The sequence below is a fragment of the Pezoporus occidentalis genome, unplaced genomic scaffold, assembly GCF_034315485.1.
Source record: "Pezoporus occidentalis ecotype Australia unplaced genomic scaffold, CSIRO_AGI_Poc_V1 ctg114, whole genome shotgun sequence".
In the NCBI taxonomy this organism is placed as follows: domain Eukaryota; kingdom Metazoa; phylum Chordata; class Aves; order Psittaciformes; family Psittacidae; genus Pezoporus; species Pezoporus occidentalis.
In genome coordinates this window covers 2879421-2903647 of record NW_026912929.1, presented here as the reverse complement: position 1 = coordinate 2903647, position 24227 = coordinate 2879421, and the positions used below count along the sequence as shown (strand labels likewise).

Below are 24227 nucleotides of genomic sequence, written 5' to 3'. Positions count from 1 at the left end.
CAGTTGCAGGTTGACATGAAATGCAATCCCAAACATGCTCCAGCTAAGGATCCAAACATAAAGTCACAAATGCTTTAAGTCTCCCTTGGTCCTTCAGCATTTCTGCAATCCCATTTCAGCAACTTCACCCCAAACACTAAACTACCTAAAAAAGTTTGGCAAATAGAGCCCCTGGTGACTACTTCCCTGTTTTCCCACAGTGCCACACAGCTCCCATACAACTAATTCAGCTGCACACCCCTTTTGCCGTTCTCCTGGGCAGAATCATTCCGTAACAGACTGCAATCGGTATGCAAGAAGTCAGGCAGGATGCAAATAGAGATGAGCACACTGATGGCAGTGGGATTCAGAAGCCCACAGCTGCTTTTGCACTAGAAGCCTCTGGGACCTACATCTTTTGGCTACACTAAAGGTAGGAGACAGCATGGGACAGGTGAGAAGAGCTTATGACCACTGGGTGGTAGAGAGCAGATGTGATCCCAGAAGAGTTACGGAAGTGCTCTCGTATCTGATAACCCACTGTTGGGTAACTCAGTACCAGAATTGCTCTCTCCAGCATTTTAAGGTTGGTCTGATGCAAAAAAAAACCTGGGGATCAAAGCTGAAAGTGCTGATGAGAGAATTGCTTCAGGGCCATTAACTCCAAGCTGTCCAAATCCCTGCACCTACTTCAGTGCTAACCGTTTCTGACACAGCCTGGTCTCGCAGGAGCATCCCTGAAGCCCTGGCTCCTGTGCTTTAAATTCTTGCTGTTTGAAGGATTTCCAGCTGAGCACAGAGCAATTGCAGGGCACTGGCAGGAGCATATTCCCAAGCATTTGCTTGGCCAGCTGTTCACAGAGGTTGGTATTTCAGTATGGACATTAGAGAGCTCAGGCTCCTCACCATCTCACACAGGAGCATGGGGTATGGCCACTTGTAAGCAACAGAGGGATTTAAGCAGCACAGTCTCCAGGAATCAGGACCAGAGGGGGGAACAGACTGCACTCCAGCTCTACACACAAAGAACAGGGAGGCCTCCTAACCAAAATGTGAACTATAGAAGAGCTAAAGGAACAGAGATTGAAACAAAATGATTTTTAAATAGGCATAGATGGGCAGAAACCTTCAGCTGAAAACACTGTTTCTATGTAGTAATTTTCAGAATCTTTATACTAGGGTAAGATGTCAAATACACCCATTCTATTTAGAGAATGACATGTAATTCAGTCAGAAAACTAGTTTCATCAGCATAGACAATGCTTGAATAGAAGCAGCTTCCCCCACGTTTAAGTCACAGGCACAACTACTCCCCTGCACAGGAGAGCTGCAGGGAAGGGTAGGACATAAGGAAGACAGCATCCTGCTTGTGATAACTTCAGCAGTATGAATCCCATCAGTGCAACTCAGTTGACAGACAATACTACATTATGCTGAGATACACGGACACTTCCATCCCTGGCAGTGCTCAAGGCCAGGCTGGATGGGGCTTGGAGCAAGCTGCTCTAGTGGAAGGGGTCCCTGCCTGTGGCAGGGGTTGGAACTGCATGAGCTTTAAGGTCCCTTCCAACTCAAATCAGGCTGGGATTCCATGTGTTTTTCACTGAAACCCAGGAGCTCCAAAGGCAGCACTGCCTTTCAATTCAGAACTATGGAAAAGTGCAAGAGAAAATGAGAATGGTGATGCCTTGAATTCTCTGCACCTGCAGATACAAAGCTTGTTGGCAGCAGCAACCATTAATACCTTAATACATTAATATCCCAATGGCTCACCATTGGGTATTTGGATCAAGCGGTCACATAATACCTAAACTCCAGCCCCCAGTACAGAACCAGCCCAGCTAAACCGCCACAGGAACAATGATCAATCCACCTACAGCCCCTGTGACACAGGGACAAAAGGCTTTCCACATAGAATAGGAGCAGATCCAAGCAGCAAGATAAAATGACAATGTTCAGATACTTCAAGAAAGGAAGGGAATTATCAGCTCCTAAAAGGGGGTAGCTATGAAGGTGGAGGAATTTGAGAGCAGCAGCACTGGTGCAGAGCAGAGCCTGGGGAAGCTCAACCCCACCAGCTCCTCTCTGCTCTGTAGTTAAACTTCAAAGCCAAAAGCAATGCAAAATCTCACACATTTGCCAGGCACAGAAGTGCTCCTCACAGGACTTCCAGTGTTTACACTGCAGGCTAACAACTGAACTCGCACGCGATTAAAGGCTGGCATCTGGGAATCCCCGCGGGATCCGCATCACTTGAAGATTCACCTCACATTTTGATCAACATCTAAAATCTTCCTTTCGGATCATGCTAACACAAAGTGCTTTTTACTTCATCCCCTCCTGCTCCTTGTCTTTCTTGGGGGTGGCAGGTAGGATTTGAAAGTGAAACGATAGCATATTAGAAATATCTAAAACCCCATGATTTAATAAAAAAGACCAAATCCATTTAAATGGACAATATTTGCTCCTGCCCCCCTACCCATTCCCCAATCAGGAGGCAGTACTTTCAGTTAACAAAAGAGACTTAAATTGCTTCCTGCAACTCCCAAATAGCTCCGATATCTTAGATGCTACTTGCCTAAAAGCAAAAGAATGTCTTTGCAGTGAAAACAAGTCCTCCACATTTATTACTTAAGCAGTTGGGGAGGAAAACCAGAACCTTCAAGAGCACACTCAAAGCACTGTGGTTCTTCCATCAGCAGAGGCTGCGTGTCGGTACAGGTCGAAATATCCTGCTTCATGTTCTGGCACCTTTGCAGCCGAGCAAGTCTGAGCTCCAGGGACTACAACCCAGGCCAGTTTATTAAGCCGGGGCACACGTCAGTGATCATTATGGAGAGGCACAGCATGAAGGTTGGTCCTATATGGTCCTAAAGAGCAAAAATGCCTCCATGTGGTTTTCAGGGAGTCCCTTGTCTCAGCACGCAGGAGGGGAAGGTCTTTCAGCTCTCACCACTGTGCTGGGGTGAAGACTGTGCAACACATGAAACTAGTGTTTCCCAATGGAATCAAGCATCTACTCTGCCTCCTGGAACAACGGTATCCTGTCATGGGACCGTGCACATGCTCCTGCTGTGTCAGATGCTTCTCCTGGAAAAGCACATGCAGGAATTCTCTAGGAATTGTCTTCCGGCACCAAGACCAAACCAGACAATGCTCAAATAATGATCAAAAGGAGTCTTCTCTAAAGGCATCATCACATCCATCAGGTCAAAGACGCCTCCAATAATAGGACAAGGAAAATGATACCAGCACAGTGAAAGACCAGCTGGCACATTCCCATAAAGGCAAAGCAGCCCTCCTGCGGTTTTGATGAACAGTAGAAGATGAATCCTTTCAGATACAGTAATCCTGCAATCAGATACTCCCAAGAACCGCAAATAAATGCAAATCAAATCCAGGGCTTTAACAGGGAATGCAAAGGAGAGTCACTAGAATGAACCAGCTTTCCAGCACTCGGAGCACAAAGCCATTTCACTGAGGATCCAGGTGAGCGAAGAGGGCACCATTCCAGCCCCTGCTTCCTGAAACTAGCTTGTATCTAGAGGGCTAATTCTTCCAGAAAGCAGGCAGGCTCATGTCTCCTCCAACTGCTACCACCCTGCAAGCTGGGATGAATCAAAGTCCTATCATCTTCCTCCAGGATGCCCTTATGCAAGATTGGGAGGGTTCAGCTCAGAACTTGGCTACAACAGCCAAGTTGAAGTTTCAGGAGGGGGAAAAAAACAACTCCAAGAGCTACAAACCAACCAAAAAGAACAGATGAAGAGGCTGCAGGGGAGGAGGAGAAACTGGAGTCCCTGTGAGCTTGCTTTGACAAGCACCAGGAAGGACGGAGACAGAGAGGCAGATAACAGAAGGGAAATAACGTGAACCTGACACATTCAGAGGCAGAGCTTTTACCACAAAAATCCCAAGCATCTGCAGGAAGCGGCTGCTCCATTTTCTTCTGAACTTCCCCTCACCCACTGTTTTCCCTCCCCAGGTGACATTAAAAAGCAGAAAGCATTCCTTCTATTGGAAAAGACACCCTGCCTCCCTGTACCCAGCACTGTGACACGAACCCCTCCAGCAAACAAACAGCAACAGCGGAAGGCAGCAAGTGCGATCGCGCCTGTTTTCCCGTTGGACAGTGCTGGAGAGCACACACAGGCAACCCGGGTGGGTGCTTTTCCCTTCAGAGCACACCCAACACCCAACGGGCAGCGCTGCTTTGGCAGGCAGGCTCTCTGCAGGCACACAGGGCCACCTTCTGCAGCAACAGACGCTTTCCAGACCCATTCAGCCCTCGCAGTCCCTGCCAGGAATGCCCAAGCGTGCCAGGAGCAGCAAGAGTCCCAGAAACAACCCTGCTTTGCACAAAGACTGGCACTGAAGGGAAGGGAAGGTCTTCGTGTGCTCCTTGCAGCCCTCTATCAGCTATTCCCTCTGCCCTTATATGGGAACATCCCGTGGCCCCGCCGGGAATAGGATGGTGCTGGTGGACACGGAAGGTGAGGCAATACCTGAGCTGTCAGCACGCAAGGATGGAATTCTTCCGTTTTGAAAAGCAAGTGGATGCTAGGAGCCCAAACAGCACTTATGGGGGAGAAAACAGAGATTAAGTGTCAACTGCTGACAGTCTGCACCCACCTTTCTCAAGGGAGTCATGCTGGTCATTTTAATCTTATTAAATATTGTTAATCGTATTAGTAACCTAACTCTTTTCACATGTTGGGAGACATTTAAAGAGAAAATTCCATATATAACCACGCTATACAAAACATTTTCTAGTCAAATCCCAACTCAGGGCAAGTCCCTGGCTTGCAGATTCCAGTTCTGCTACACACAAGCGTGGATGAGCATGGAAACAGTCTGCTCAGCACCAGATTACCAACAAGTCACCTTCCCTTGCCAGATTGTTCTGTCCATAACCTGCTTGCTTTCTTCTCCTGGGATTCTGCTAGACATTCCTGTCCTTTCCAAGTGACCCTATTAAAACCTATGCCTATGTAACAATCAAGGGGAAACACCGATTTCCACATTAGAATGCAAACCCATGTAACATAACAGCTCAGTGCACCAGCTCCCTCCTGAATCAGGGCAAATAACTCCAGCACCGGCTTAGCTCCCCATGTCCTTCACCAGCAGCTTAGCTCCCAGTGTCACATAGACACATCATTAGTGTGGTGCTCATTGATTTCTGTTTTCATACACAAGGCGTAACACAGGATTGCTGCAACCTCCATTCAAAAAGGGAGCCCATGAGCGAGCAGACCACATTCAGCGCTTCACCATACACAGAATAAGGCACTTGTTTAGTAAAATCCTGACCCCGCTGTTTTACAACACTCAGGATTGCAGCCCCTTCCTTTGTAACTACAGCAGCAGCCCAGATAGTCTCCCAGGACTACTCCTGTTCCAGGCTGCTGCCCTGAGATAAAGCAGCAGTCATAGGAAGTTTAGATTTGAGGAAAGCAAGCTCTCCAATTGCAGCCATGTAACAGAAAACACACCTGCTTAGGGGGGCCCAAACACTTGCTGCAAAGGAATGCGTTCAAGGTGGAAAATGAGATCTCCAGAACCACAGGACTTAACCACTTGGTTTCAGCGCAGGCAGTAAAATCACTGCTGAGGGGGAAAGGTGAACACATGGCTTTCCATGGTATTGCCTTTACCAGAAAGCCACCTTCTGATCCTTTTTTATTGTTGCTTGGAAAAGCATTGAACAGATTGAAGAAGGCAGCCAAGTCAACCACCCCCAAGTTAATTATTTCAATGCATCTGTCAGTTAGCAAAGCAGATTTAATTATTAAGTAACTTTGCTTTTCTGTAGAAGGCAGCTCCTGCTACCTCTGAGGTTGAAGTTTCAGGAATATGATGATACTCACTCATAATGCTTTTTGTTTTAAACGCTGCCTGGCTTCAGTCATTATTTACTGCTGCACCATTCACTAGCAGCCCTCTAAGCCCTGCTACAGGGCTACTCCCTAAAGACACTCAAGTCTTTTAATCAGCAGAAGGATTGACTGGGGTTCTTCAGTCTGCAGAAGAGAAGGCTCAGGGGGGACCTGATCGCTCCCTACAACTGCCTGACAGGAGGACGGAGCCAGGAGGTGGCTGAGCTCTGCTCCCAAGGAACAAGGGATGGGGCAAGAGGAAACGGCCTCAAGCTGCGTCAGGGGAGGTTTAGATGGAGCTGAGGAACAATATCTAAAGGGTGGGCAGGCAATGGAACAGCCTGCCCAGGGCAGTGGTGGAATTACCATCCCTGGAGGGGTTCAAAACCCATATAGATGAGACCCTCAGTGACATGGTTTAGTGGTGAACTTGCCAGTCCTGGGGTAATGGCTGGACTTGAGGATCTTAAAGCTCTTTTCCAACCTACCTGATTCTATGTTTCTATACCTTAATCTCTTCAACTAACACAGCCCATAAGCAACTTATGCCTCTCCGCGCCCTTAGCAAACAGCATCCCCACAAACCCCTTGTTCGAACACCCCTGAAAACTCAGGGGGAATTTTCTGTCTCCGCGTTTCACACCAGGGCTCGCCGACACTTCCAAAAGCTTTCCCAGTAAAAACTGCCGTTTTCCAAGAGCACAGCTCCCCCGTTATTGCCTTTTACTGGAGGCACCAATGCACTACCAGGAGCGGGACGAGGATGGGGCAGCCCTTCCAGCGCTGGAAGGGCTGCCCCATCCTCGCCCCGCTACCAGCCCGGTGCCACCTCGGGGTATGTATGGGGTTACCCTCCCCACCGCAGCCCCCCAATCACCACTGAGACCCCTTCGAACCTCATCCCAGCCCCGCCGCTCCTACGGGGCCGCGCCCATCCCCCTACACGGAGACAAAGCGCGGCACCTGCCGCCGGCCGATGACCGCCCCCCCCCGAGGCGGGCTCGGCGGGGGCTTTTATCCCCCCTTCCCTTTCCCCTTCTTTCCCTTTCCCATTCCCCTTCCTACCCCGCACATCCACCGCTGTCTCCAGCCCCGCCGCCCCTTACCCGCCGCTCGGCTCCGCTCCCGGTCCCCACCGCGCCGCCGACCGCCGAGCGCTGCCCGCACCGAGCCGCGGAGCCACGTCCCCGCCCCGCCGAAGCCCCGCCCCTTCAAGGCTCCGCGCCACCAATAGAAACCCGCCTCCCTTCCTTTAGCCACGCCTCCCAGGTAGCCACGCCCCTTCGGGTTTTGCCTGGCTCAGCCCACTCCCGCGCCTAGAAGCGAGATCCCATTGGCTGTCGACGCGGAGGGGCGTGGCTTGCCGTCCCCTCAGGGCGGCCACCGCCTCCCCTCAGCCGCCGTGGCGGGAGCCGGTACCGGGCCCTGCCTTCGCTCTGCCGGGCCAAAGGGGGCTGAGGGACAAAGGGCTTCCATCGCCTCGACACAACGAGCCCCCGCACTTAACGAGTCACCCCCAAGCTGTAGCCGTGCAAGGCCCGGCTGTGGCAGACGTCATGGACGCCGCCGCCAAAACCGCTGCTGCTCCAGAAGAGTTTGCAGCCTCTGTGTGTGGAAAACTGGGCTTAAAATGACATAGTCCTGGAGAAATGATAGCGTTTCTGTCCGTATTCCGCAACAACGTGACTCCGGTGTGCGGTTTGATAAGCTTCGCTCCGAGAGGTGCGAGTGTGAATCGACGGCCATGCAGCAGGAGCGGTGCTCGGGGAGCAGAATCTGACACCAAAACCAGTTTCTATTTACTTAGGACTCATCCTGTACAAACGCAGTGAGATCCTGCACAGCCCCCATTTGCAGAGCATGTGGGAACCAGGACATGAGGGAGATTCAAGAATGTGACAAAAGAGTAGTAGTTATCTGTGTTTCCAGCGCAGGGAAGAACATACCATTCCAGCTGAAAGTCGCTGTAGACAAAAGCATCCTCAGGCAGAAGTGGCTGAAGTGATGTGTGTAACGTAAACTGAGCGCTGGTGTGGTGAGTTTTATTCCTTTGAAGCTGGAACTCCAGTCATGAGAAGGGCAGAAGCTGTGCAAGAGACAGAGGCATTTCTCCCCCCCCCCCCAAGAACTGACTGCACAATCCTCGCCCTGAATCAAGGGTAAGTTCTGTCAGTAACAGCCCTGCAGAGGGACAGAATTAATGCCCCCATTTTTCTCGCTCACACTGTGACTTTTGTCTTCCCCAGATGTGCTGCTCTCTGTTGTGCAGTTGATCAGCAAATGTGCAGTTAGTCTAACAAGTGACCTGCTGTACATGCAGTGATCAACTGTGTGTGCTGAACGCAGTTACACAGCCCTACGGCCCATTGCCTACAAGAAAGCTGGAAAGCTGGAGACAGACTTTTTACAAGGGCATGTAGTGACATGTCAAGGGGGAATGGCTTTAACCTGACAGAGGGGAGATTTAGATTACACATTAGGAAAAAATTCTTCCCTGTGAGGGTGCTGAGGCGCTGGCACAGGGTGCCCAGAGAAGCTGTGGCTGCCCCATCCCTGGCAGTGTTCAAGGCCAGGTTGGACACAGGGGCTTGGAGCAAGCTGCTCTAGTGGAAGGGGTCCCTGCCCGTGGCAGGGGTTGGAGCTGGATGAGCTCTAAGGTGTCTTCCAACACAAACCACTGTGTGATTCCATGTTTGGAAATCCCAGACAAAAGATGAAGTTACGCCTTTAGCACCCAGTGGCAAATTCTTTGTGGAAAAAGAGGATGCATGATGGATATGCAGAAGCAATACAGGAGCTGTAGGGTAAAGCAAGCTCTGAGGAAGAGGAAGCAGGCACTGGCCTGGATTGCGCAGAGAACAATTTGCTGTGTGCCAGGCATGCCCATCACTTTTCCTCTTTGGCTAGACAAAGCTACAGCTCCCCATTCAAGACACAAAGCTGCTCTGAAAGCTTGAACCAGGCTTTCCCTCCCACTTGCATTTCTGACATTTCAGAGGAACATAGTTGGTTCAAGTCCCATGTCCATAAGTACCATTAAACACCTATTCTCTTTGTCACAATCCATCAGCCTCTCACACTCCCACCCCCAGCCCCAAAAGTGACTACTTTATGAAGGAAAAATGGAGATGGTGAACAGTCCCCAGGATCTGGCAGCACAGTCACAGCTCCCCAAAGGAAGGATTATTTTGGAGGCAGCTACCAGCTGCCCCTCTGGAACTTTGCTCCTTGGAACAACGTTATGCTCCTTGGGGCCCACTGTACACAGAGCCCCAAAGGACTCTCATGAGGAGACAATCTCTTACTTGCTCCTCTCTACACACAAAAAACCCCATCCTATTACCACACCCTACCATCTGAATTGCCCTTCAGGTTCAAGTTCACTGAACACAGTATTATCATCTCACTGGTGAGAGACATTTTAACTGCACTCAGATTGCTTCTACCAAAATCCAGTTTTGGTGACTAAGAGTATTAAAAAATCCCCCAATTTTTCTTTGCTCCAACCCACTCTTGACTCAAAACACTAATCCCCTTCATGCCTTTCCTCCAGAACCAGTCCCAACCTGCAGCCCCTTCTGCCTGGCAAAAACCACCAGCAAGCTTCACTTAAAAAGCAGTAAAAAGCCCCATGAGAGCATGCTGGAAAAGAGTGGATTTTCCTTCTGCCCCACAGCAGGGTGGGCACAGAGGGCTGGCTGCAGAGTCTGCCTTGGCAGCTGGGCAGGAAGAGCTTCTGGTCACATTACAGTGCCCCTCTTCTTACTGCACTCACAGCCCTCTGGAGTGACAAGGATATTGTAAAACCACCACACGCTACCACATTCAAGTATATCACATTCAGGTATTACAGATCACTCTTCAGGGAGGAGTTCTGATACAGCTGCACAAAAACCTTTCACAGTTCTTAAAAATAAACTAGAAAAAACCTAGTTCTGAAACATTACAGAGCTGAAAACAACATCACACAAAGAACAAACATATTGAACAAATTGAAACAGTTTTTGATTTCCATTTGTTATAAGCTTTTTAAAATACATTTAAATCCATAAAGGAACCTTCTCTATAAAAGCCCTTGTTCATGTCTGGTTCTAAGCAGGTTTGCTAAGTTTCTTACGTAATTATTATGATAATCACAAGGTTAGCAGCTGCTTATGCTGCTTTTGATTTCCTTCTCAATCTTCCTCCCCTCCAAGCAGGGGATGAGAAGGGTGAAAAAAGTCATGAGGGATATCTGACTCCTGTCTATAGCTTCTGGGAATAAACTACATTGAGAGCAGTAATTCAGGGACATAAGGTTGGCTGCATCCACCCCACTTTGACTCTGTTCCTTTCAAGTTTTCAGTTTGTCAGAGCATTTAGAAAGATTAAGGGCTTCGTCACTCTCATTGGGGCACTTACAGTTTTGCCAGCAGCAGTCTGCTGATGTTTAAGGATCTGCTTTTGAACAGACAACAAGGAAGTATTTGTTTTTAGAAAGTATTTTGTCAAAGAAACTGTCAAACAGGTAGTTACAATGAAATCAACTGGAGCACCTCCAGCTTCTGACCAGGCTTAGAATGTTTGAGCATTCAGAACTCAAGCATTAATAAATACATATACACACATAACCTGATGGTGACACTACATTTAATCGTTTCTGTCCTGTATTCACAAGCAACATTTGCCTTTCCTTTCCTGAGTGGAAGGAATGGCAACTTTCCTCAGAATGCACCCAGTGTTAGAAGCCTGCAGTGACCTCATTAGAAGTTATTTCCATGGCCACTACCCTGTTTGCTTTTGAGTTACTCGTGGTTTCTCATAGAGCAGTAAAAACTCAAAATAGCTTAGCATGGGGCCAAGCTCAGGCCACTGCCACCCGTTTTTCTGTAGTTCACGTCTATCAAAGGGCTTCCTGTTGTTCTTACTGGGTTCCCTCCTTAACTTATCTTCTGTGACTTGACTGCCAGTGGAATTAACCTGAGTCAGCACTGGCTTTCTCTGACCTATATGTGATGCACAAGTCAGTTCCCGGCCTCATTAGACCTGTACAAACTCTTGCAGCCTCCATCACCACTGGCTGATGAGTGTTGGGACACAGGGGTGGATGAGCCATGCTGCCAGCGAGGCCTCTGCTCACAGAAGGAGCAAGAATATAACTCGCAAAAGGTCTTCCCAAGCAGAACTTTCTTGTTGAGGAACGCTTCATCTGACAGACCTCATTCCAAAAGTGGAACTCACCTCTTATAAACTTTGTTAGTAATCCATAGGTATGGATTACAGAACACTTTTTCTTACCCTAAAATAGCCCAGCAGAGCAGAAGCAACGAACTATTCATAGAGCCATAGCTGAATCACCAGGAAACATGCACTGAGTTGTCAACTGTGCGCTGTGCAAATCACTGCTGGTACTGCAAAGGCACCTGAACTGCCTGAGTGCTCAAACACATCTGTACAGCTGTGCCTGTTTGTTCTAACTTGTCTATCTGCAGCTTCTGTTACCATGACAAGAGATTTAGCATAAAGCACTGAACAGATTGCGTGTATAGACTGTGTTATAGCATCTTCCTGCATAGTGCCTTCAGCTGGCTCAGGTACCGCTCTTACTGCTGCAGCCACACCTTCTGGCTGTGGGCTAAGCATACAGCAGCACCAAGCTCTGCCTGAAAACACTGCCACAATGGGGTGATGATTAATCCAGGATTGAGGGAATATACAAAGCTGCCCTCCTAATTATTATATAGGCACAGCTAATTACAAGGTTTTTATCCTAATTGAAATTACTCCGCTGTCACTTCACATCAGGATTTTGCAAGGAAGGGCAGAAAAAAAAGAACCCCATAATGGCTTGTAACAATGAATTCTGCCAGCTGTACAACACAGCACACAGAACCTATTCCTGGATCTTCAAAACTCCCTGTGAGGGATGAGATCCAGTTATTTTCTGGAAACATACCTTCCAGCTCCTTTCAAATTGCAGCTTGTGTATTTCAAACAGCCATGTATCATGATAGCAAACTGATCTCTTTGCTACTGTTCTCATTGACTGACTTACTCTTCCTATAACTCTGTGTAATGTTAAAGCTACCTACTATCTTTAAGGTAACTATCTTAAGAAGAAGGTACTATCTTTACCTTCTTTAAGGTAAAAAGCATATCTCTTTACACTGATAAACAACCCTTGGGTTTGTACTCTCTTATTTATTGTGTACAAGTTCAGCCTCAGACCTCCATTTTTTATGCCACCAAGTACAATTCAGTGAGGCTGACATTCAGCATTTGAAACCATGCTCATACATCTAACCCATGCTTTTCAGTGATGCTGAATATCTAAAATTCAGCCAGTTCTATAAAAAGGGAGCCCAACCACACAGTTAAACTGAAAAGAAATAAAATAGAACAAAATTCTCAGTGTCTAGTGCTGGCAAATGACAGCTGGAAGGACTGCACCAGCCCTTCCCCTTTAATCACACACTTGCCTCGGATTTTCATCAAGCTCCTGCAAGAAGTATAACCTGTAAAAGAATCTGTGAAATTAGAAGATCAAATAGGATAGACTTGAAAACTGGTTCTGATCAATCTGCATATTTCTTGACGTGGCTGAGTGTATGGGAATTCTTATCCCAGTTCTCAAGCCATCAGATCAAACTACTTCCCTGGCAAACGCGTGTTATTCACTTTACACTCTGAACAATCAGTATATAAAGCAGCAGTGGTCCTTCCCCAAACCACCTTCTGCACACTTCGTCTCCCTCACAGGTAGTGAATCAGCACAGATCTTTCCTAATACTGTTTGTTTATTTGGTCATATTATAACAGCACCTAATGACACCAAATGAAGTGTCATAAAGCATAAAGCATAAAGTGTCGCCATCCCAAAGATCTTTCAGTCTTAGCAGCTTATAATCAAAACCTCAAACTCTTTTATCATGGTTACTAGGCAGAAAGAGCTGATACAGCCACAGCAGACTGGATGCTAAACACAATTTAATCATTCTGAAATGTTCCCCCAAAGGCAGCACATCATGAAGCAAGCTTACTGCTCCTCTGCCTCCAAAGCTTCCACACAAGTGCTCACAGAGCAGGAGTTCCACATCTGATTTGCTTATCTGCTGGGAGAGAACTCTCTCTTATCACAGTGATACCAACAACTGTGTGTCAGGCCACACACAGATACTGATGTTTAGCTGTTTAGACAAGTGTTGCTCCTCAGTCAGCCTTTCCTCATCCTTCCAGGAAAAAATGGGCAGCTTTCATTTTATTCCAAATATTAATTTGGAATAGCAGTTTGCATAATGCTATTGCCATTAACATGCTGGCTTACAAGCACCTCCTGCAGCAACTGCCAGAGAGGACAAAATTGAAAGACTAAATACCAAAGCAAATTCCATTAAGATACTTTTAGGGATAAGAAAGCGATTGCTCCATAGATGATTACTAAACCCAGAAAATACCTGGGGAATGATGGGTTAAGGAGGCTGTAGAGAAAGGATAATTGGCTTGCACTGGCAGAATTAACGTCATCATACTTAATACATCCCTGTACCTGACCCGTTTTTGTCTTTCCCTGCCTGCAAGCCAGTTCTAGCAGCAACAAGTAGCTGAAGCTCCAGAAATGCTTTTGGGTATTTCATGATAACCCCTCCATGGAAAACGTTACTATGTGTAACTGCAATGTATTTTAAATGCATCACCTGGCCGTAGAGCCACACTGTATCATGATAATCTAATCCTCATTTCCATGGCCCCTACTGTTTGTCACATTGTCACTGCATTCTATCTAGACTTTATTATATACAAAAGAAACAAACCAAAGAATTCAAGGCCAATATTTCTACCCATTTGTTAAAATGACTCCTAATGGTTTGTGTGTGGACAAACTGCAAAACTCTGAGGAAATCAGAAGCAAAATCAGAAAGCGTTACACAGGAAGCACTCAGATCAATGACAGATTAAAAGAATCATTTGAGCAAAACATCACAAATACAGCTCCGGATTGAAAGCCACTGACTGGCCATGATATACCAGAATAGACAGTGAAAGAGCAAAGCAGTGAATGAAATCAGGAGATGAAACTGTGACATTTCCCTTGTTTGCAGTTAAAACCCGCAACACATGACAAGGGCTGTTAACATGGACCCTGCAGTGGTGGCTGCACTAAGTCTTTACAAGTTTTCCAGATACACAGGAGAAAGCATAATGAGAAATGCTAACACTTTATTTGGCCTTGTACTCTGAATACTTAGAGTGCAAGTTTAATTTTATTAATGAAATAAATTAGAGATCAGTTCCCCTTGAGTATAATGTAGAGTACTGGCAGGGTAATAGCAAAGACAGCACATGTCAGTGCAGTGCTGTAAATAGAATTCCTCTTGATCTGTGCCTCCAGTCTCCGCTCGGTATCACACAGCTCTAAAATCACATCTCTCGCAGCAGAAGCCTGGCCCTTACCTTCTGCTGAAGACCTTGGCATGGTTCTTTCCTTTGTTCTAGCATGAACAGCAAGTTTAACACTCTGCAGCTCAGACACCATTTGTGCTACACTTTCCTGCAGACTACGAAACTGCTGTTCTAAACTCCCTAGACATGAACTGACTTGCTTAGTGTAGTTGAGCTGTTCGTTTAAAGGAATTAAAAGAGCATCTATATTTATGGAGTCACCTTTGTCTTGTCTAGTTAACAAAGCACCTTCTTTCATTTCCTGTGAGGTCCTTGTTTGCAGCACACTTTTCAGGTCTGCTATGATGTCGCTGAGATCCTTCTGCTGTAAGCTGTGGCTGGAGGCCTGTTCTCTAATGGCTTCTTGCAAATTCACTGGGCCCTTCTGTGCTTCAAGCACCAAGACTTTCAATTCTTGCAGCCTCACTCGATTAACATAGGTGGAACCAAGAACACCTATAATGGCTCCCAGTACAGAACCAATAATAGACCAGTTCTTGGTTTTTTCAGCTCTTGTTCGCTCTTTCTCGTGGCTTTCCCTTACAGCTGCAGAGAAGAGTGAGAATTTTTCTCTCTCAGATTCTTCTGCATTTAAATATGCAGCTCGGTACCTCTTCTCTTCCTGCAAGAAATACAGTGATTTGAAGGAGAAGGTATAATATGAAGCTATAAAGTCTACAGTAAAAAAAACTCCACAACCAAACCCAAAGCCCCAGCACAGATAAAGGAATGAAAATTGTGAACACCCATTAGTTCTGTTTCAGGAATTTCCCTTTTAATGTGGGATTTTTTAAATTAATCCTACTTAAGTCAACAAGACCTCATTTTAAGTCAAAACTGAGAAATGGGAAAGGTCAGCAGGAGAAGATACACAACACAAGAATCTGCCACATGCTAATGACAGAAAAGAGGTACGAGGGAGCAAGAGCTCTCCTCACATATGCTCTTTCAGCCCTGCTTGCTTCTTCAAACACCACCTTTACCACACTTCTCCCTCTCAGTTCTAAATCCCTTAAATGGGAATTGAAAGCAGCACTGGGAAGGATGTTTCAGGTAGGTTCATCTCATCAACATACATGCTTCTTATTCCTCTCCATTGTCTTTCTTACCCTGTTTGCAGACAAATGTCTTCTCTTTCTCCCTGCATCTCCCAGAAATATTCTTTTTCCAAATGTATATTTCTTCCATAAGACCACCTTATGGACAGCGGTGACCTGAAGTTCTACCCTTCTTCAGTCATATATCCAGTCTTCTTTATCTCACCCGCACAAACCTGATCCCTTATTTAGACAACTATAGCTCCCTAGCTCCTTCCTGGTGTTCTACCCACTATCCAGAAGCTCAGTTTAAGCTCAGACACTGGTACCCACACCTTGCCTGAGCTTTGCTATAGGTGTACCTGCTTCCAGCCTCTTCCCTGCTGCTCCTGTGGGTTCATCTGGATTTACTTTACTGCCACCTTGTCTTTAGCTCTGATCAACAAACTGTTAACAAACATGTTCCTTTCACCAGCTCTGCTTGGCTCATCAGCTGAGGTGCTCCTATAGGACTGCCTGCCCTACAGCAGCATCTCAGCTGCGCCCACCTCAATCTTCCTGCTTGCCCCCTCTCACGGAGCAGCCTCGTTCTTGCTGCTCTCTGACAAAAGCTCTCCTGAATTGCCTGGGTGTCACAGCCACACAGAAAGCAGCTGAGAGTCTTCATGGATCAACCACCAGAAAGGAGCTTCTCTCATCACATGGAAGGTTAATTAATTGAATCCCAGCTTTTTGTTCACTACTCACATATGATTAATTTTCTTGGCTCACTATCTGCAGCCTTCTTCTCCAAATTTGCTATACCATTTTCACATATATAAAATTAGCACAGATCAAACCATCAGTTTAAAACTAGTATCATAATTGAGATCACTGTCCTTCAGAACTGAACTGCGTCTACAAAAACAACCACTAGTGATGGAAACAAAGCACAGATTTTCATCGTATTTGCCACTGCTAAAGTACCAACAAATTGCAAATTACCTGCAGCAACCTGTGTTCCAGAGTGGCCAGTTCTAAATACTGGGTGTCATCCCGTGAGACCCTGTCTAAACGGTCCCGAATTTCCTTCAGTTTACTCTGTTGGGCTTCTACATTTTCACGGGCTTCTCGTACTATCCCTCGAGCTATCATAAAGACATTTTCAGCCTGAGAAGAAAGAGTATTCCTTTTAGAGACTTATTACCAGACACATCTAAATCAATATATCAATTCTGGAGGGACTAAAAAACCAACCCCCAACAAAACAAACCATGCTCTATTTCAATCTAAGGCATAAACTGCATTTACAAACATGCACAGAGGAGAACACATTCTTAGTATGTGCATACAGTCAGAACAAAAAATAGACATGATTCTCCTTGGAGGATCTTTTTTGCCTCACAGCCAGTATTTATACTTCATATTGCTTACACGTAAGTTGTAAGTGTCCACACTGTCTCCACATTTACCTCTGTCACTTTTCCCTGAGCCTCTCGAACCTCATTAATTCCAACAAACTCTTCGTATCTGTCCCACCAGCTCTTGCAGGTCGCAGACATCTTCTGAAGGGAGTTTTTTGCCATCACAGCCCCAGCCTCTGTCAGTCGATTCAGAAGAGCTGAGGCCACTTCTAGTGCAGACTTGGCCTCAGGCCTCTTGGGCGCTGATGAGCAGTAAGTCCGCACTATGTGGACATTCATTTTTGGACTCCACTTTATCAACGAGTGGTGGTACTGCAGACCACAGGACACTGAGGACACCCCAGACTTATATTTCATTGGCCCCATGTCTTGAATTTAATCACTGAGTAAAAGAGCTACAAGGATGAAGAAGAAAAAAGAATGGCTATTGAAGGATGGCTGGTTCATACCTCTTCAAACTACATGTGCACCAAACCCACTATAATCCAAGAATGGCCAAACCAGTCCCAGTTTTACACCTTTACTTACCTAGAGAACTCTTCACAGTTTTCAACAAAGGGCAATTCTGCCACAGATTCCTGCTTTTCTGCTGTTAGTAAAGTACTCCCACCATGCTTCTTCATTACTAATTCACTCACTGAGTGAACAGTGATTGTGTACAGATCCACTACTAGCTGGAGTAGCTTCAGAGTAATTTAATGCTTCAGCACAGAAGCGACTGCTGTATGAAATCCTGCCTTGTGCTTTCACACCTGAGTTTGGTGTGTCCTGTCACAAGTACTGACAATCCTGCAAAAGAACAGAAGAGGAAAAAAGGCAGAGAAGGGGAAAAAAAATCTTCATAAGAAAAGAAGTGGGGCTTGACCATTCCCTTTATCTTACGTTCCATAGATACACAAGGTGTTGAGGAATGCAAAGACAAAAACATCGAGGACAGCGACAAACAGAGAAGTGTGAACTAAACACAGTGAGTGTTCTCACGAGACAGCCTAGAAAAGTAAAATAGAAGGAAGAGCCACAAGATCAGGCAAATAGCACACAGCTGGGGCTGCATTTTAAAATGAGCTTAAATTTGTGCTTATGCTGCAAAGCCAGACTGCCAGTTATGGTTTATTGTCTATCAGCTTGTAAATAAGATATTGACTTTCTACTGAGTGCACTCCTCTAAGAACTAGAAACAGAAAAGCTTTCAAAGCAGATTTTATATGAAGCCTGTGTATAAACTTCTTGACTATATTAGGTTTTGACTAACATCATAGAAAACCATGGGTTATTGAGAAAGCTTGACAGCTGCTGCAGAGGGGTTTTTGTTATTTTAAACAGTTTTCCATGTTAATTTTAGGTGGCTAATGACATCATATATGTGCCAATACAAGCACCTCCATAGGAAAGGATTCTTCCTACTGGAGAACAGTTTTAATCAGCTGTTAGCTGGCTACTGATTCTGAACACCACTGCTTCATTCCTTTTCAGTGTTTCTAACAAATAATAATACCACCAAGTAGCATTATAAAAAATCTTCTCAGTTGTTTTATATACATAATAATATGGTAGCTCAAAACCACAAGAACACGGAAATGAATTAAGTTCTCTCTCCTCCAGCACCACTCATTCATCTTACCCTTACAACTTACTTTACGTTGCAGGCCACGTACTGAAACCCCAACTCAACTTTGCCCTTTCTAGACTGAAGACTTCACTCTTTTAACTGCACTACTACATGAGACGTTTTACCAAATATTCAGGTTCTTAAAGCCAGTATAGTAAAAAGAAAGAGAAAGCTGACAGGTTTAGAAGAATGGTTATGTAGACAGTTTCTAACAGACTGAAAGAAGCAGTCTCAGCCTGAGCTAATAAGGACCTAAGAGCCATGAATGCTCAGACACAACATCCCTTCTCTCGCTCTTGCTTCCCTTGTAAGGAAAACAGTTTCTTCTGTCCACTATTGACAAACAGCCTTTCTAAAGGTTTACACCCCAGTTACTACACACCGCTGGCGAGTAAGACTAGTTTATCCTGCCTTACTTCGCAGCAGCCTCTTTTGCCACGGCCAGAATCTCCGATGCACAGACTCACAACCACTCCTCATGCTCCGGAGGGGTGAAAAGCTTGGGTTTTCCACATGACCAACCCGTTTCCGTGCCGGAGGGGCCCTTCCATCTCACAACAGAGCGACCCCGGCACCCCATAGCAGCACAGGGAGAGCTCCACCGCCTCCAATCTCCACGCACAGGCCCGGGCAGCGACGCCCGTCTCGCCTCCGCCACAGCAGACGGCCCGCAGGAGGGAGCGCTCCGCCGCGGGGGGCTCCAGAGCCTGCCCCCGCCTAGGCCGCGCCCTCCAGCGCCAGAGGCGACCCGGAGCTCTGTGAGCAGCGGCGGCCGGGCTGGGCCAAGCCTGGCCCCCAGGCAGCCGCCCCCGAAGAGCCCGAAACGCTGCCAGCCCCGCCGCACTCCCCGGCCCCAGCCCCGGCAGCACTTCTTACCTGCCCGCGGCCCGGCCCCGCCCGGCGCCTGAGGCGGAAGCGGCAGCGGAAGAGCTACGGTGGCCGAGCGGGGCCAGGCGGAAGCGCTCGGGCAGGGGGCGGTGCGGCGGAGAGGAGCGGGCACCATGTCGGGCCGAGAAGGTAAGGCTGGGCCCGGGGCTCCCGGCACCGCCTGCCCTTCACTCCCTCCCCTTTCCTCACTGTCTCATCTCTCTTTGCAGGCGGCAAGAAGAAGCCGCTGAAGCAGCCGAAGAAGCAGTCGAAGGACCTAGATGAGGTAGGGCGGTGGGTGAGCCCTGAGGGGTGGCCGCGGTACCGGGCCTGTGGCACCGGCCGGAGCCCCGCGTGTGTTGAGGCTGTTTAGACCTTCAGTTGCCTCTCGGCTCAGCCTTCCGTGGCAGTACACATTCTGTGAACCGTCTTTCTGACGGTAAAACTCACGCAAGGAGACCGGGGAGTGATGCGCTGCCTTCCGCGGCCGCCGGTTTCCGTTGTTCCCTGCTGACACCCTGTCTGTGTTCACGGTGGACGCAGCAGTGCTGGCTAACGGAGGAGCCCGGTGCCATGGTGAAGGCTGGAGTGTCCCTGGGCTGTGATATGGGGTCTCACAGTTTGGGGTGATCGCAAGAGCCTGAGCGAGGATAGAAAGCTTGGGGATTCTAAAGTGGTTTAAGTAAATAAGGTACTAGTGAACCTCATGGTAGAGATACTTAAACGTAAGGGATCAGATTACAGGTATAAGCTGTTATTTCTGAGGGTTATGGAGGATGGATGAGGCACCAGTGACTGGAAAAAAAAACAAATATGGCATTACTTTAAAAAGGGAAGAGAGAAATCATAGCTTTCTAGGTTAGCTTTGTTAGAGAAATGATAGAACCAACTCTGTGCTTGCAGGATCCAAGTTCTAAGAATGTAAACATTAATAGCCAGGATGGATTTTAGTAAAACTGCAGCAAATGAAGGAAATTCTTTTGTGTAGCAGGGCAGTGCTCTGTGTGTGAGGAGCACACAGAGCAGACAGGAGGTTCTTGGTGCTAGTTCGTGTAATGAGCTCAAACATGAGGCAGGATCGGGGCACTGGAAGATGATGAAAGGTGAGCATCGTGCTTGCTGCGGTGCCACACTCTCAGTGTAGTTACTAATGAGCCTGTGTCAGACTGCAGGGATGCATTGAGTGGGGTTTTGCAGGATTTTGTGATCAGTTGGAGTCTAAGTAATGCTTTGGTTAGTGCCTTGGGTGACTGACAGACAACACAGCTTATTTTTTATCTTGTGAGGGTGCTGAGGTGCTGGCACAGGGTGCCCAGAGAAGCTGTGGCTGCCCCATCCCTGGCAGCGTTCAAGGCCAGGTTGGACACAGGGGCTTGGAGCAAGCTGCTCTAGTGGAAGGTGCCCCGGCCCGTGGCAGGGGTTGGGACTGGATGAGCTTTAAGGTCCCTTCCAACACAAACCAGGCTGGGGTTCTATGACTGGCTCTATGAAAAGAAACCAGTGGGAAATCTGGAGAGAGAAACAATATTCTGCTCTATGTGACGGGGGAAGTAGCAGGGTTAGATTGCAGCAAAGGAAGCTTTAACTTAAAATGAGGAAGGCTTTCCAGCTATATAAAGGTAGTGGAGCCATGAGCTGGGTTGGTGAGGATTCTGTAAAAATCTGTTGTCAAGGTCCTCAGATTTAGTTACCTCAAAATGCTGAGCACCAAGAGAAAGGACCATGGTACTTTGCAGCCCTGGTATCTGTGAGGAATATGTATCTACGGGATAGAGTATGGCTGAGCTCTTGTGAGTTCCAGAGGCTGTTCCAGCAGGGATGCTCAGCAGCTGCTCTGCCTACAATTTGCCAATGGTTTCATTAGATTTCTTGGAACTGATACAAATGTGTTAAACCCAGGAAAAACAGTGACACATGCATGAAAGGATCTTTATTAATTAATTTTTTGGGGGGCGTAAAAGCAACCTTATTTGCTTGCATCCCACATAATCCAAATTTTATTGTTAGCCAGCACTGTGCACCAGGCTCCCAGTACCACTGATGGCATATTCATGAATGCTTTTAGCTCAAACATCTATTTTTCAGAGGGCAGAGTGAGATGATGCCACAGGACGTGAAGCAGGTTTAATTTCTGAACGATCAAATAGACAAAGTTTAGTACAGCAAAAAGATGTCATGGTTCAGCAAGGTTTTGCTTATTTAGCATTGAGCCATCTTGTATCGATTCAGTCAGGTTTTTGTAGCTGTTAGAACATTATGTTTGTTTCTCATTGCTTGTGAGCTGGTTTTGAATCTTTCTCTGGGGGAAGAGATGGTACTGAACACCACTGTTCTTTTCTTTAGACAGATCTGGCATTTAAACAAAAGCAGAAGGAGGAACAAAAGAAACTTGAGGAGATGAAAGCAAAGGCTGCTGGAAAAGGTCCTCTCGGTAAGTGAGGTGCCATGCAACAGGAAAAGCAGAGAGCTTGCTGGCTTCAAATGTAATGGTTTTGCCTGACAAACATAACAAGGCCCGTACCTCTGGGTTATTTAACACCCACCAGCAGGTTGATGGCAGGTGCAGATGATGAGTAACAAATAGATGCTAATTTATTTTATTTCTTTTGCTATGCAGTTTTATCCCCCAAAGACTGGTGCAGGGCCTGGTTTAACAGGTATAACTGTGTCTGGCATGCTAACCTCCTCCAGTGGGGTGGTGCAGAGACATTTCTACTCTTCTTTCAGCATACCATCCTTTTCTGTTCAGATACATAACATGTAAGCTTTGCCTACAGAGCACTTGATTCCTGGCAGAAAAACCCACATGACTGGAAATTAGCGTGGCAAGAAAGCTTGCAGGGTGCATCCTGATGGTGCCTTGAGACTAGTCTTTCTCTCAGGTAGTGAGAGGAGGAAGTAGTGTTAGTGTGAATCTGCATTTATTTTGAACTCCTCCAGTATCTGCAGTGATAGGATTAGGGCTGTTTAGGGTGCTCCCTGCCTATTCCCTCTAGGAGGTTTTAACCTGTGGTCCATTAATGTACCTAATCACTTTTCCATTCTGTGAAGACCATTAAACTTTACACTTTCCTATTCCTTAGCAAGCTTTCAGTCTTGAAAGCCCTTCCAGCAATCCCGTAGCAACTCCATTCCACTAACAACCTTTGTGATGGAATCTCATCAGGCACTGTTTGAAAATAAGAAGTCCCCTGGATTCACTTTATCTGTACACTTAGAGATAACCTCAGAGTTCCAGCAGGTCAGTGAGGAAGGATTTACTCTTTCCAGGAGTCCTGTTACCTTTCACAGGGCTGTGTTTATCCATTTGCTGTGCTACAGACTCTGTTTCAGAGATCAAGGTCAGACTCGCTGGTCTGTAGTTCCCCAGTTCTTTAGGAACTCTCTGTGTATGTGGGAGCTGTGCTGCCCATCTGAGCCCTCTGACATGGTGGCTGTAATGATAAGTTTCAAGTCTCAGCCAGCAGTTCTGCATTTTCAGTGCTTGTCAGTGCTCTTGGAGGGAGTGCCACCAGTCCCACTGACTTGGGATATTTCTTGTTTATTTATCTCAAATGGATTTACCTCCTCTGATTTATCAGCACACAAAAGATGTGCAGGGTGTGGGACCTGGGATGCCTTTGGTGTTACAGACCAGTGGAAAACAATTCACTGAGCCTCCCCTCTGTGTCCTTACCATCCCAAACTTGTACTGCATAGGGTGCCTCAGCTTACAGATTTCTTCATAGATCTTTCTTGCCATTGTTACTCTGCCTTTTTTTCTAGGCTGAATTTCAGTCACCTGGTCCTTGTCAAGGCAGACAGTGATTGTTATGTTACTGTAGGAGGGGTAGAGCGTTCCCAAGAGCCTCAGCATTGCGTGTTAGAATCATGATGCAGTGTGAAGTCTGTTGTTGACCACCACTCCTTGCAGCAGGCTTGCTGTTCTTTTTCCCCTTCCACTGGTCACACATGACACATGCTGTAAAAAAAAAAACAGCTTAGCTGTGTTACTATGTTGTGTTCTGTCACCCTGCTTTAGCCTCTTCAGTAATAGAGGCTGCAGAGGACAGCTAATTCCAGAGAACTGGAATAATTCCAGTACCTGCTTCCATAGAGCTTTGATCCCAGCTGGGGGTTCTGGTTGCTGCAGGGATAGTGATGCTTTTACTCCCTTAGCCTCAAATTTGATTTAAGCAGACTGTAGTCCTGCTGCACAAGAACCAAACAATGGAGGAACAAAAGAATTGTTGAAATACTTAGTTCTGTTGTAGATTTATGGGGCATATTTGGTTCTGGGAGAAACTTGGTTTCTAATGTTGCGTAAGTTACTTATTCAGAGTAAAGTGTGTGAGATCACAAACCCAGAAGAGTAACACATGCAGAAACAATTCATCAGTGGGGATCTGAGCTGTACAGGCAGTCTAATGGGGCTTTGTCTTTAAGAGGTACTGAATCTGTAGCTAAGCTCTATAACAGTTGTCTAACCAGTTGTGTTGTTTCTTTTGGCAGCCAGTGGTGGAATAAAGAAGTCTGGCAAAAAGTAGTTTGACCAAACTGCAGGGTGAGAAGCCGTTGAGTTACTCAATGGATCTGCAGCTTCAGAGAGTCATGAAAACTCACTGTCATTTGGGAAACATTGTACATTTTGTGTAGTTGGAATAAACCTTTTTTGTTAAGATGTGATATTTTCTCTTTACCTGTAGGTTTTGTTCTCAAAATGGCATTACTGTGTTGTACTGGAAAGTATTACTGAAGACCACGTGTGACCTTAGGCAGCTTGAGTGCATCTGCTGGTTTGGTGGTCATTTGTGAGGATCCATTTCAACTTCTGCTTTCTTTTGACAATGGGATTCAGGGCCTGAGTGTTAAACCCTGCAGTGTTTTAACCTGGGGGTTTCGGTTGAGCTGCAGTTGTCCAAGATGTGGTTGTACCAGCAGCTGCTCCTGTAAGAGCTGGAAGTTTTCTCTAAACAAAAGGTGGGGATATACTTCCATCACTGGCCAAGTCATTACCTTAGGGTCAACCCTATTCAAAACAATACTCCTTTTCATA

The 24227-nt window shown here is 46.6% G+C and overlaps 1 protein-coding gene and 1 long non-coding RNA gene across 3 annotated transcripts; one reads left to right on the top strand and one right to left on the bottom strand.

Moving 5' to 3' along the window:
• Positions 1-13611: 13611 nt before the first annotated feature.
• CCDC51 (coiled-coil domain containing 51) lies at positions 13612-19301 on the bottom strand. 2 transcript variants are annotated; one of them, XM_062637268.1, is made up of 5 exons: positions 19202-19301; positions 17245-17505; positions 16765-17111; positions 16298-16462; positions 13612-14898 (listed from the first exon to the last, which is right to left on the bottom strand). In XM_062637268.1, the coding sequence occupies exons 3-5, from the start codon at positions 17080-17082 to the stop codon at positions 14122-14124; spliced, it is 1260 nt and encodes a 419-aa protein (XP_062493252.1). In that variant the 5' UTR covers positions 17083-17111; positions 17245-17505; positions 19202-19301; the 3' UTR covers positions 13612-14121. The 2 variants fall into 2 exon arrangements, with proteins under 2 accessions (XP_062493252.1, XP_062493243.1); XM_062637259.1 differs by lacking the exon at positions 19202-19301 and having other exon boundaries at positions 17245-18761.
• Positions 19210-23857, top strand: LOC134173370 (uncharacterized). Its single transcript, XR_009968224.1, has 4 exons — positions 19210-19342; positions 19423-19478; positions 21536-21623; positions 23684-23857. It is a non-coding gene; the product is annotated as an uncharacterized LOC134173370 (long non-coding RNA).
• The last annotated feature ends 370 nt before the right edge of the window (positions 23858-24227 follow it).

Bases quoted from the DNA above. Each gene is read 5' to 3' on its own strand.
- CCDC51 (XM_062637268.1), bottom strand. From the start codon at position 17,082: ATGGGGCCAATGAAATATAAGTCTGGGGTGTCCTCAGTGTCCTGTGGT. The intron at 16,463-16,764 runs GTAAATGTGGAG...CTTTCTTCTCAG, and splicing joins CTCAGGGAAAAGTGACAGAG to GCTGAAAATGTCTTTATGAT. The intron at 14,899-16,297 runs GTAATTTGCAAT...TATTTCTTGCAG, and splicing joins TGGAACACAGGTTGCTGCAG to GAAGAGAAGAGGTACCGAGC.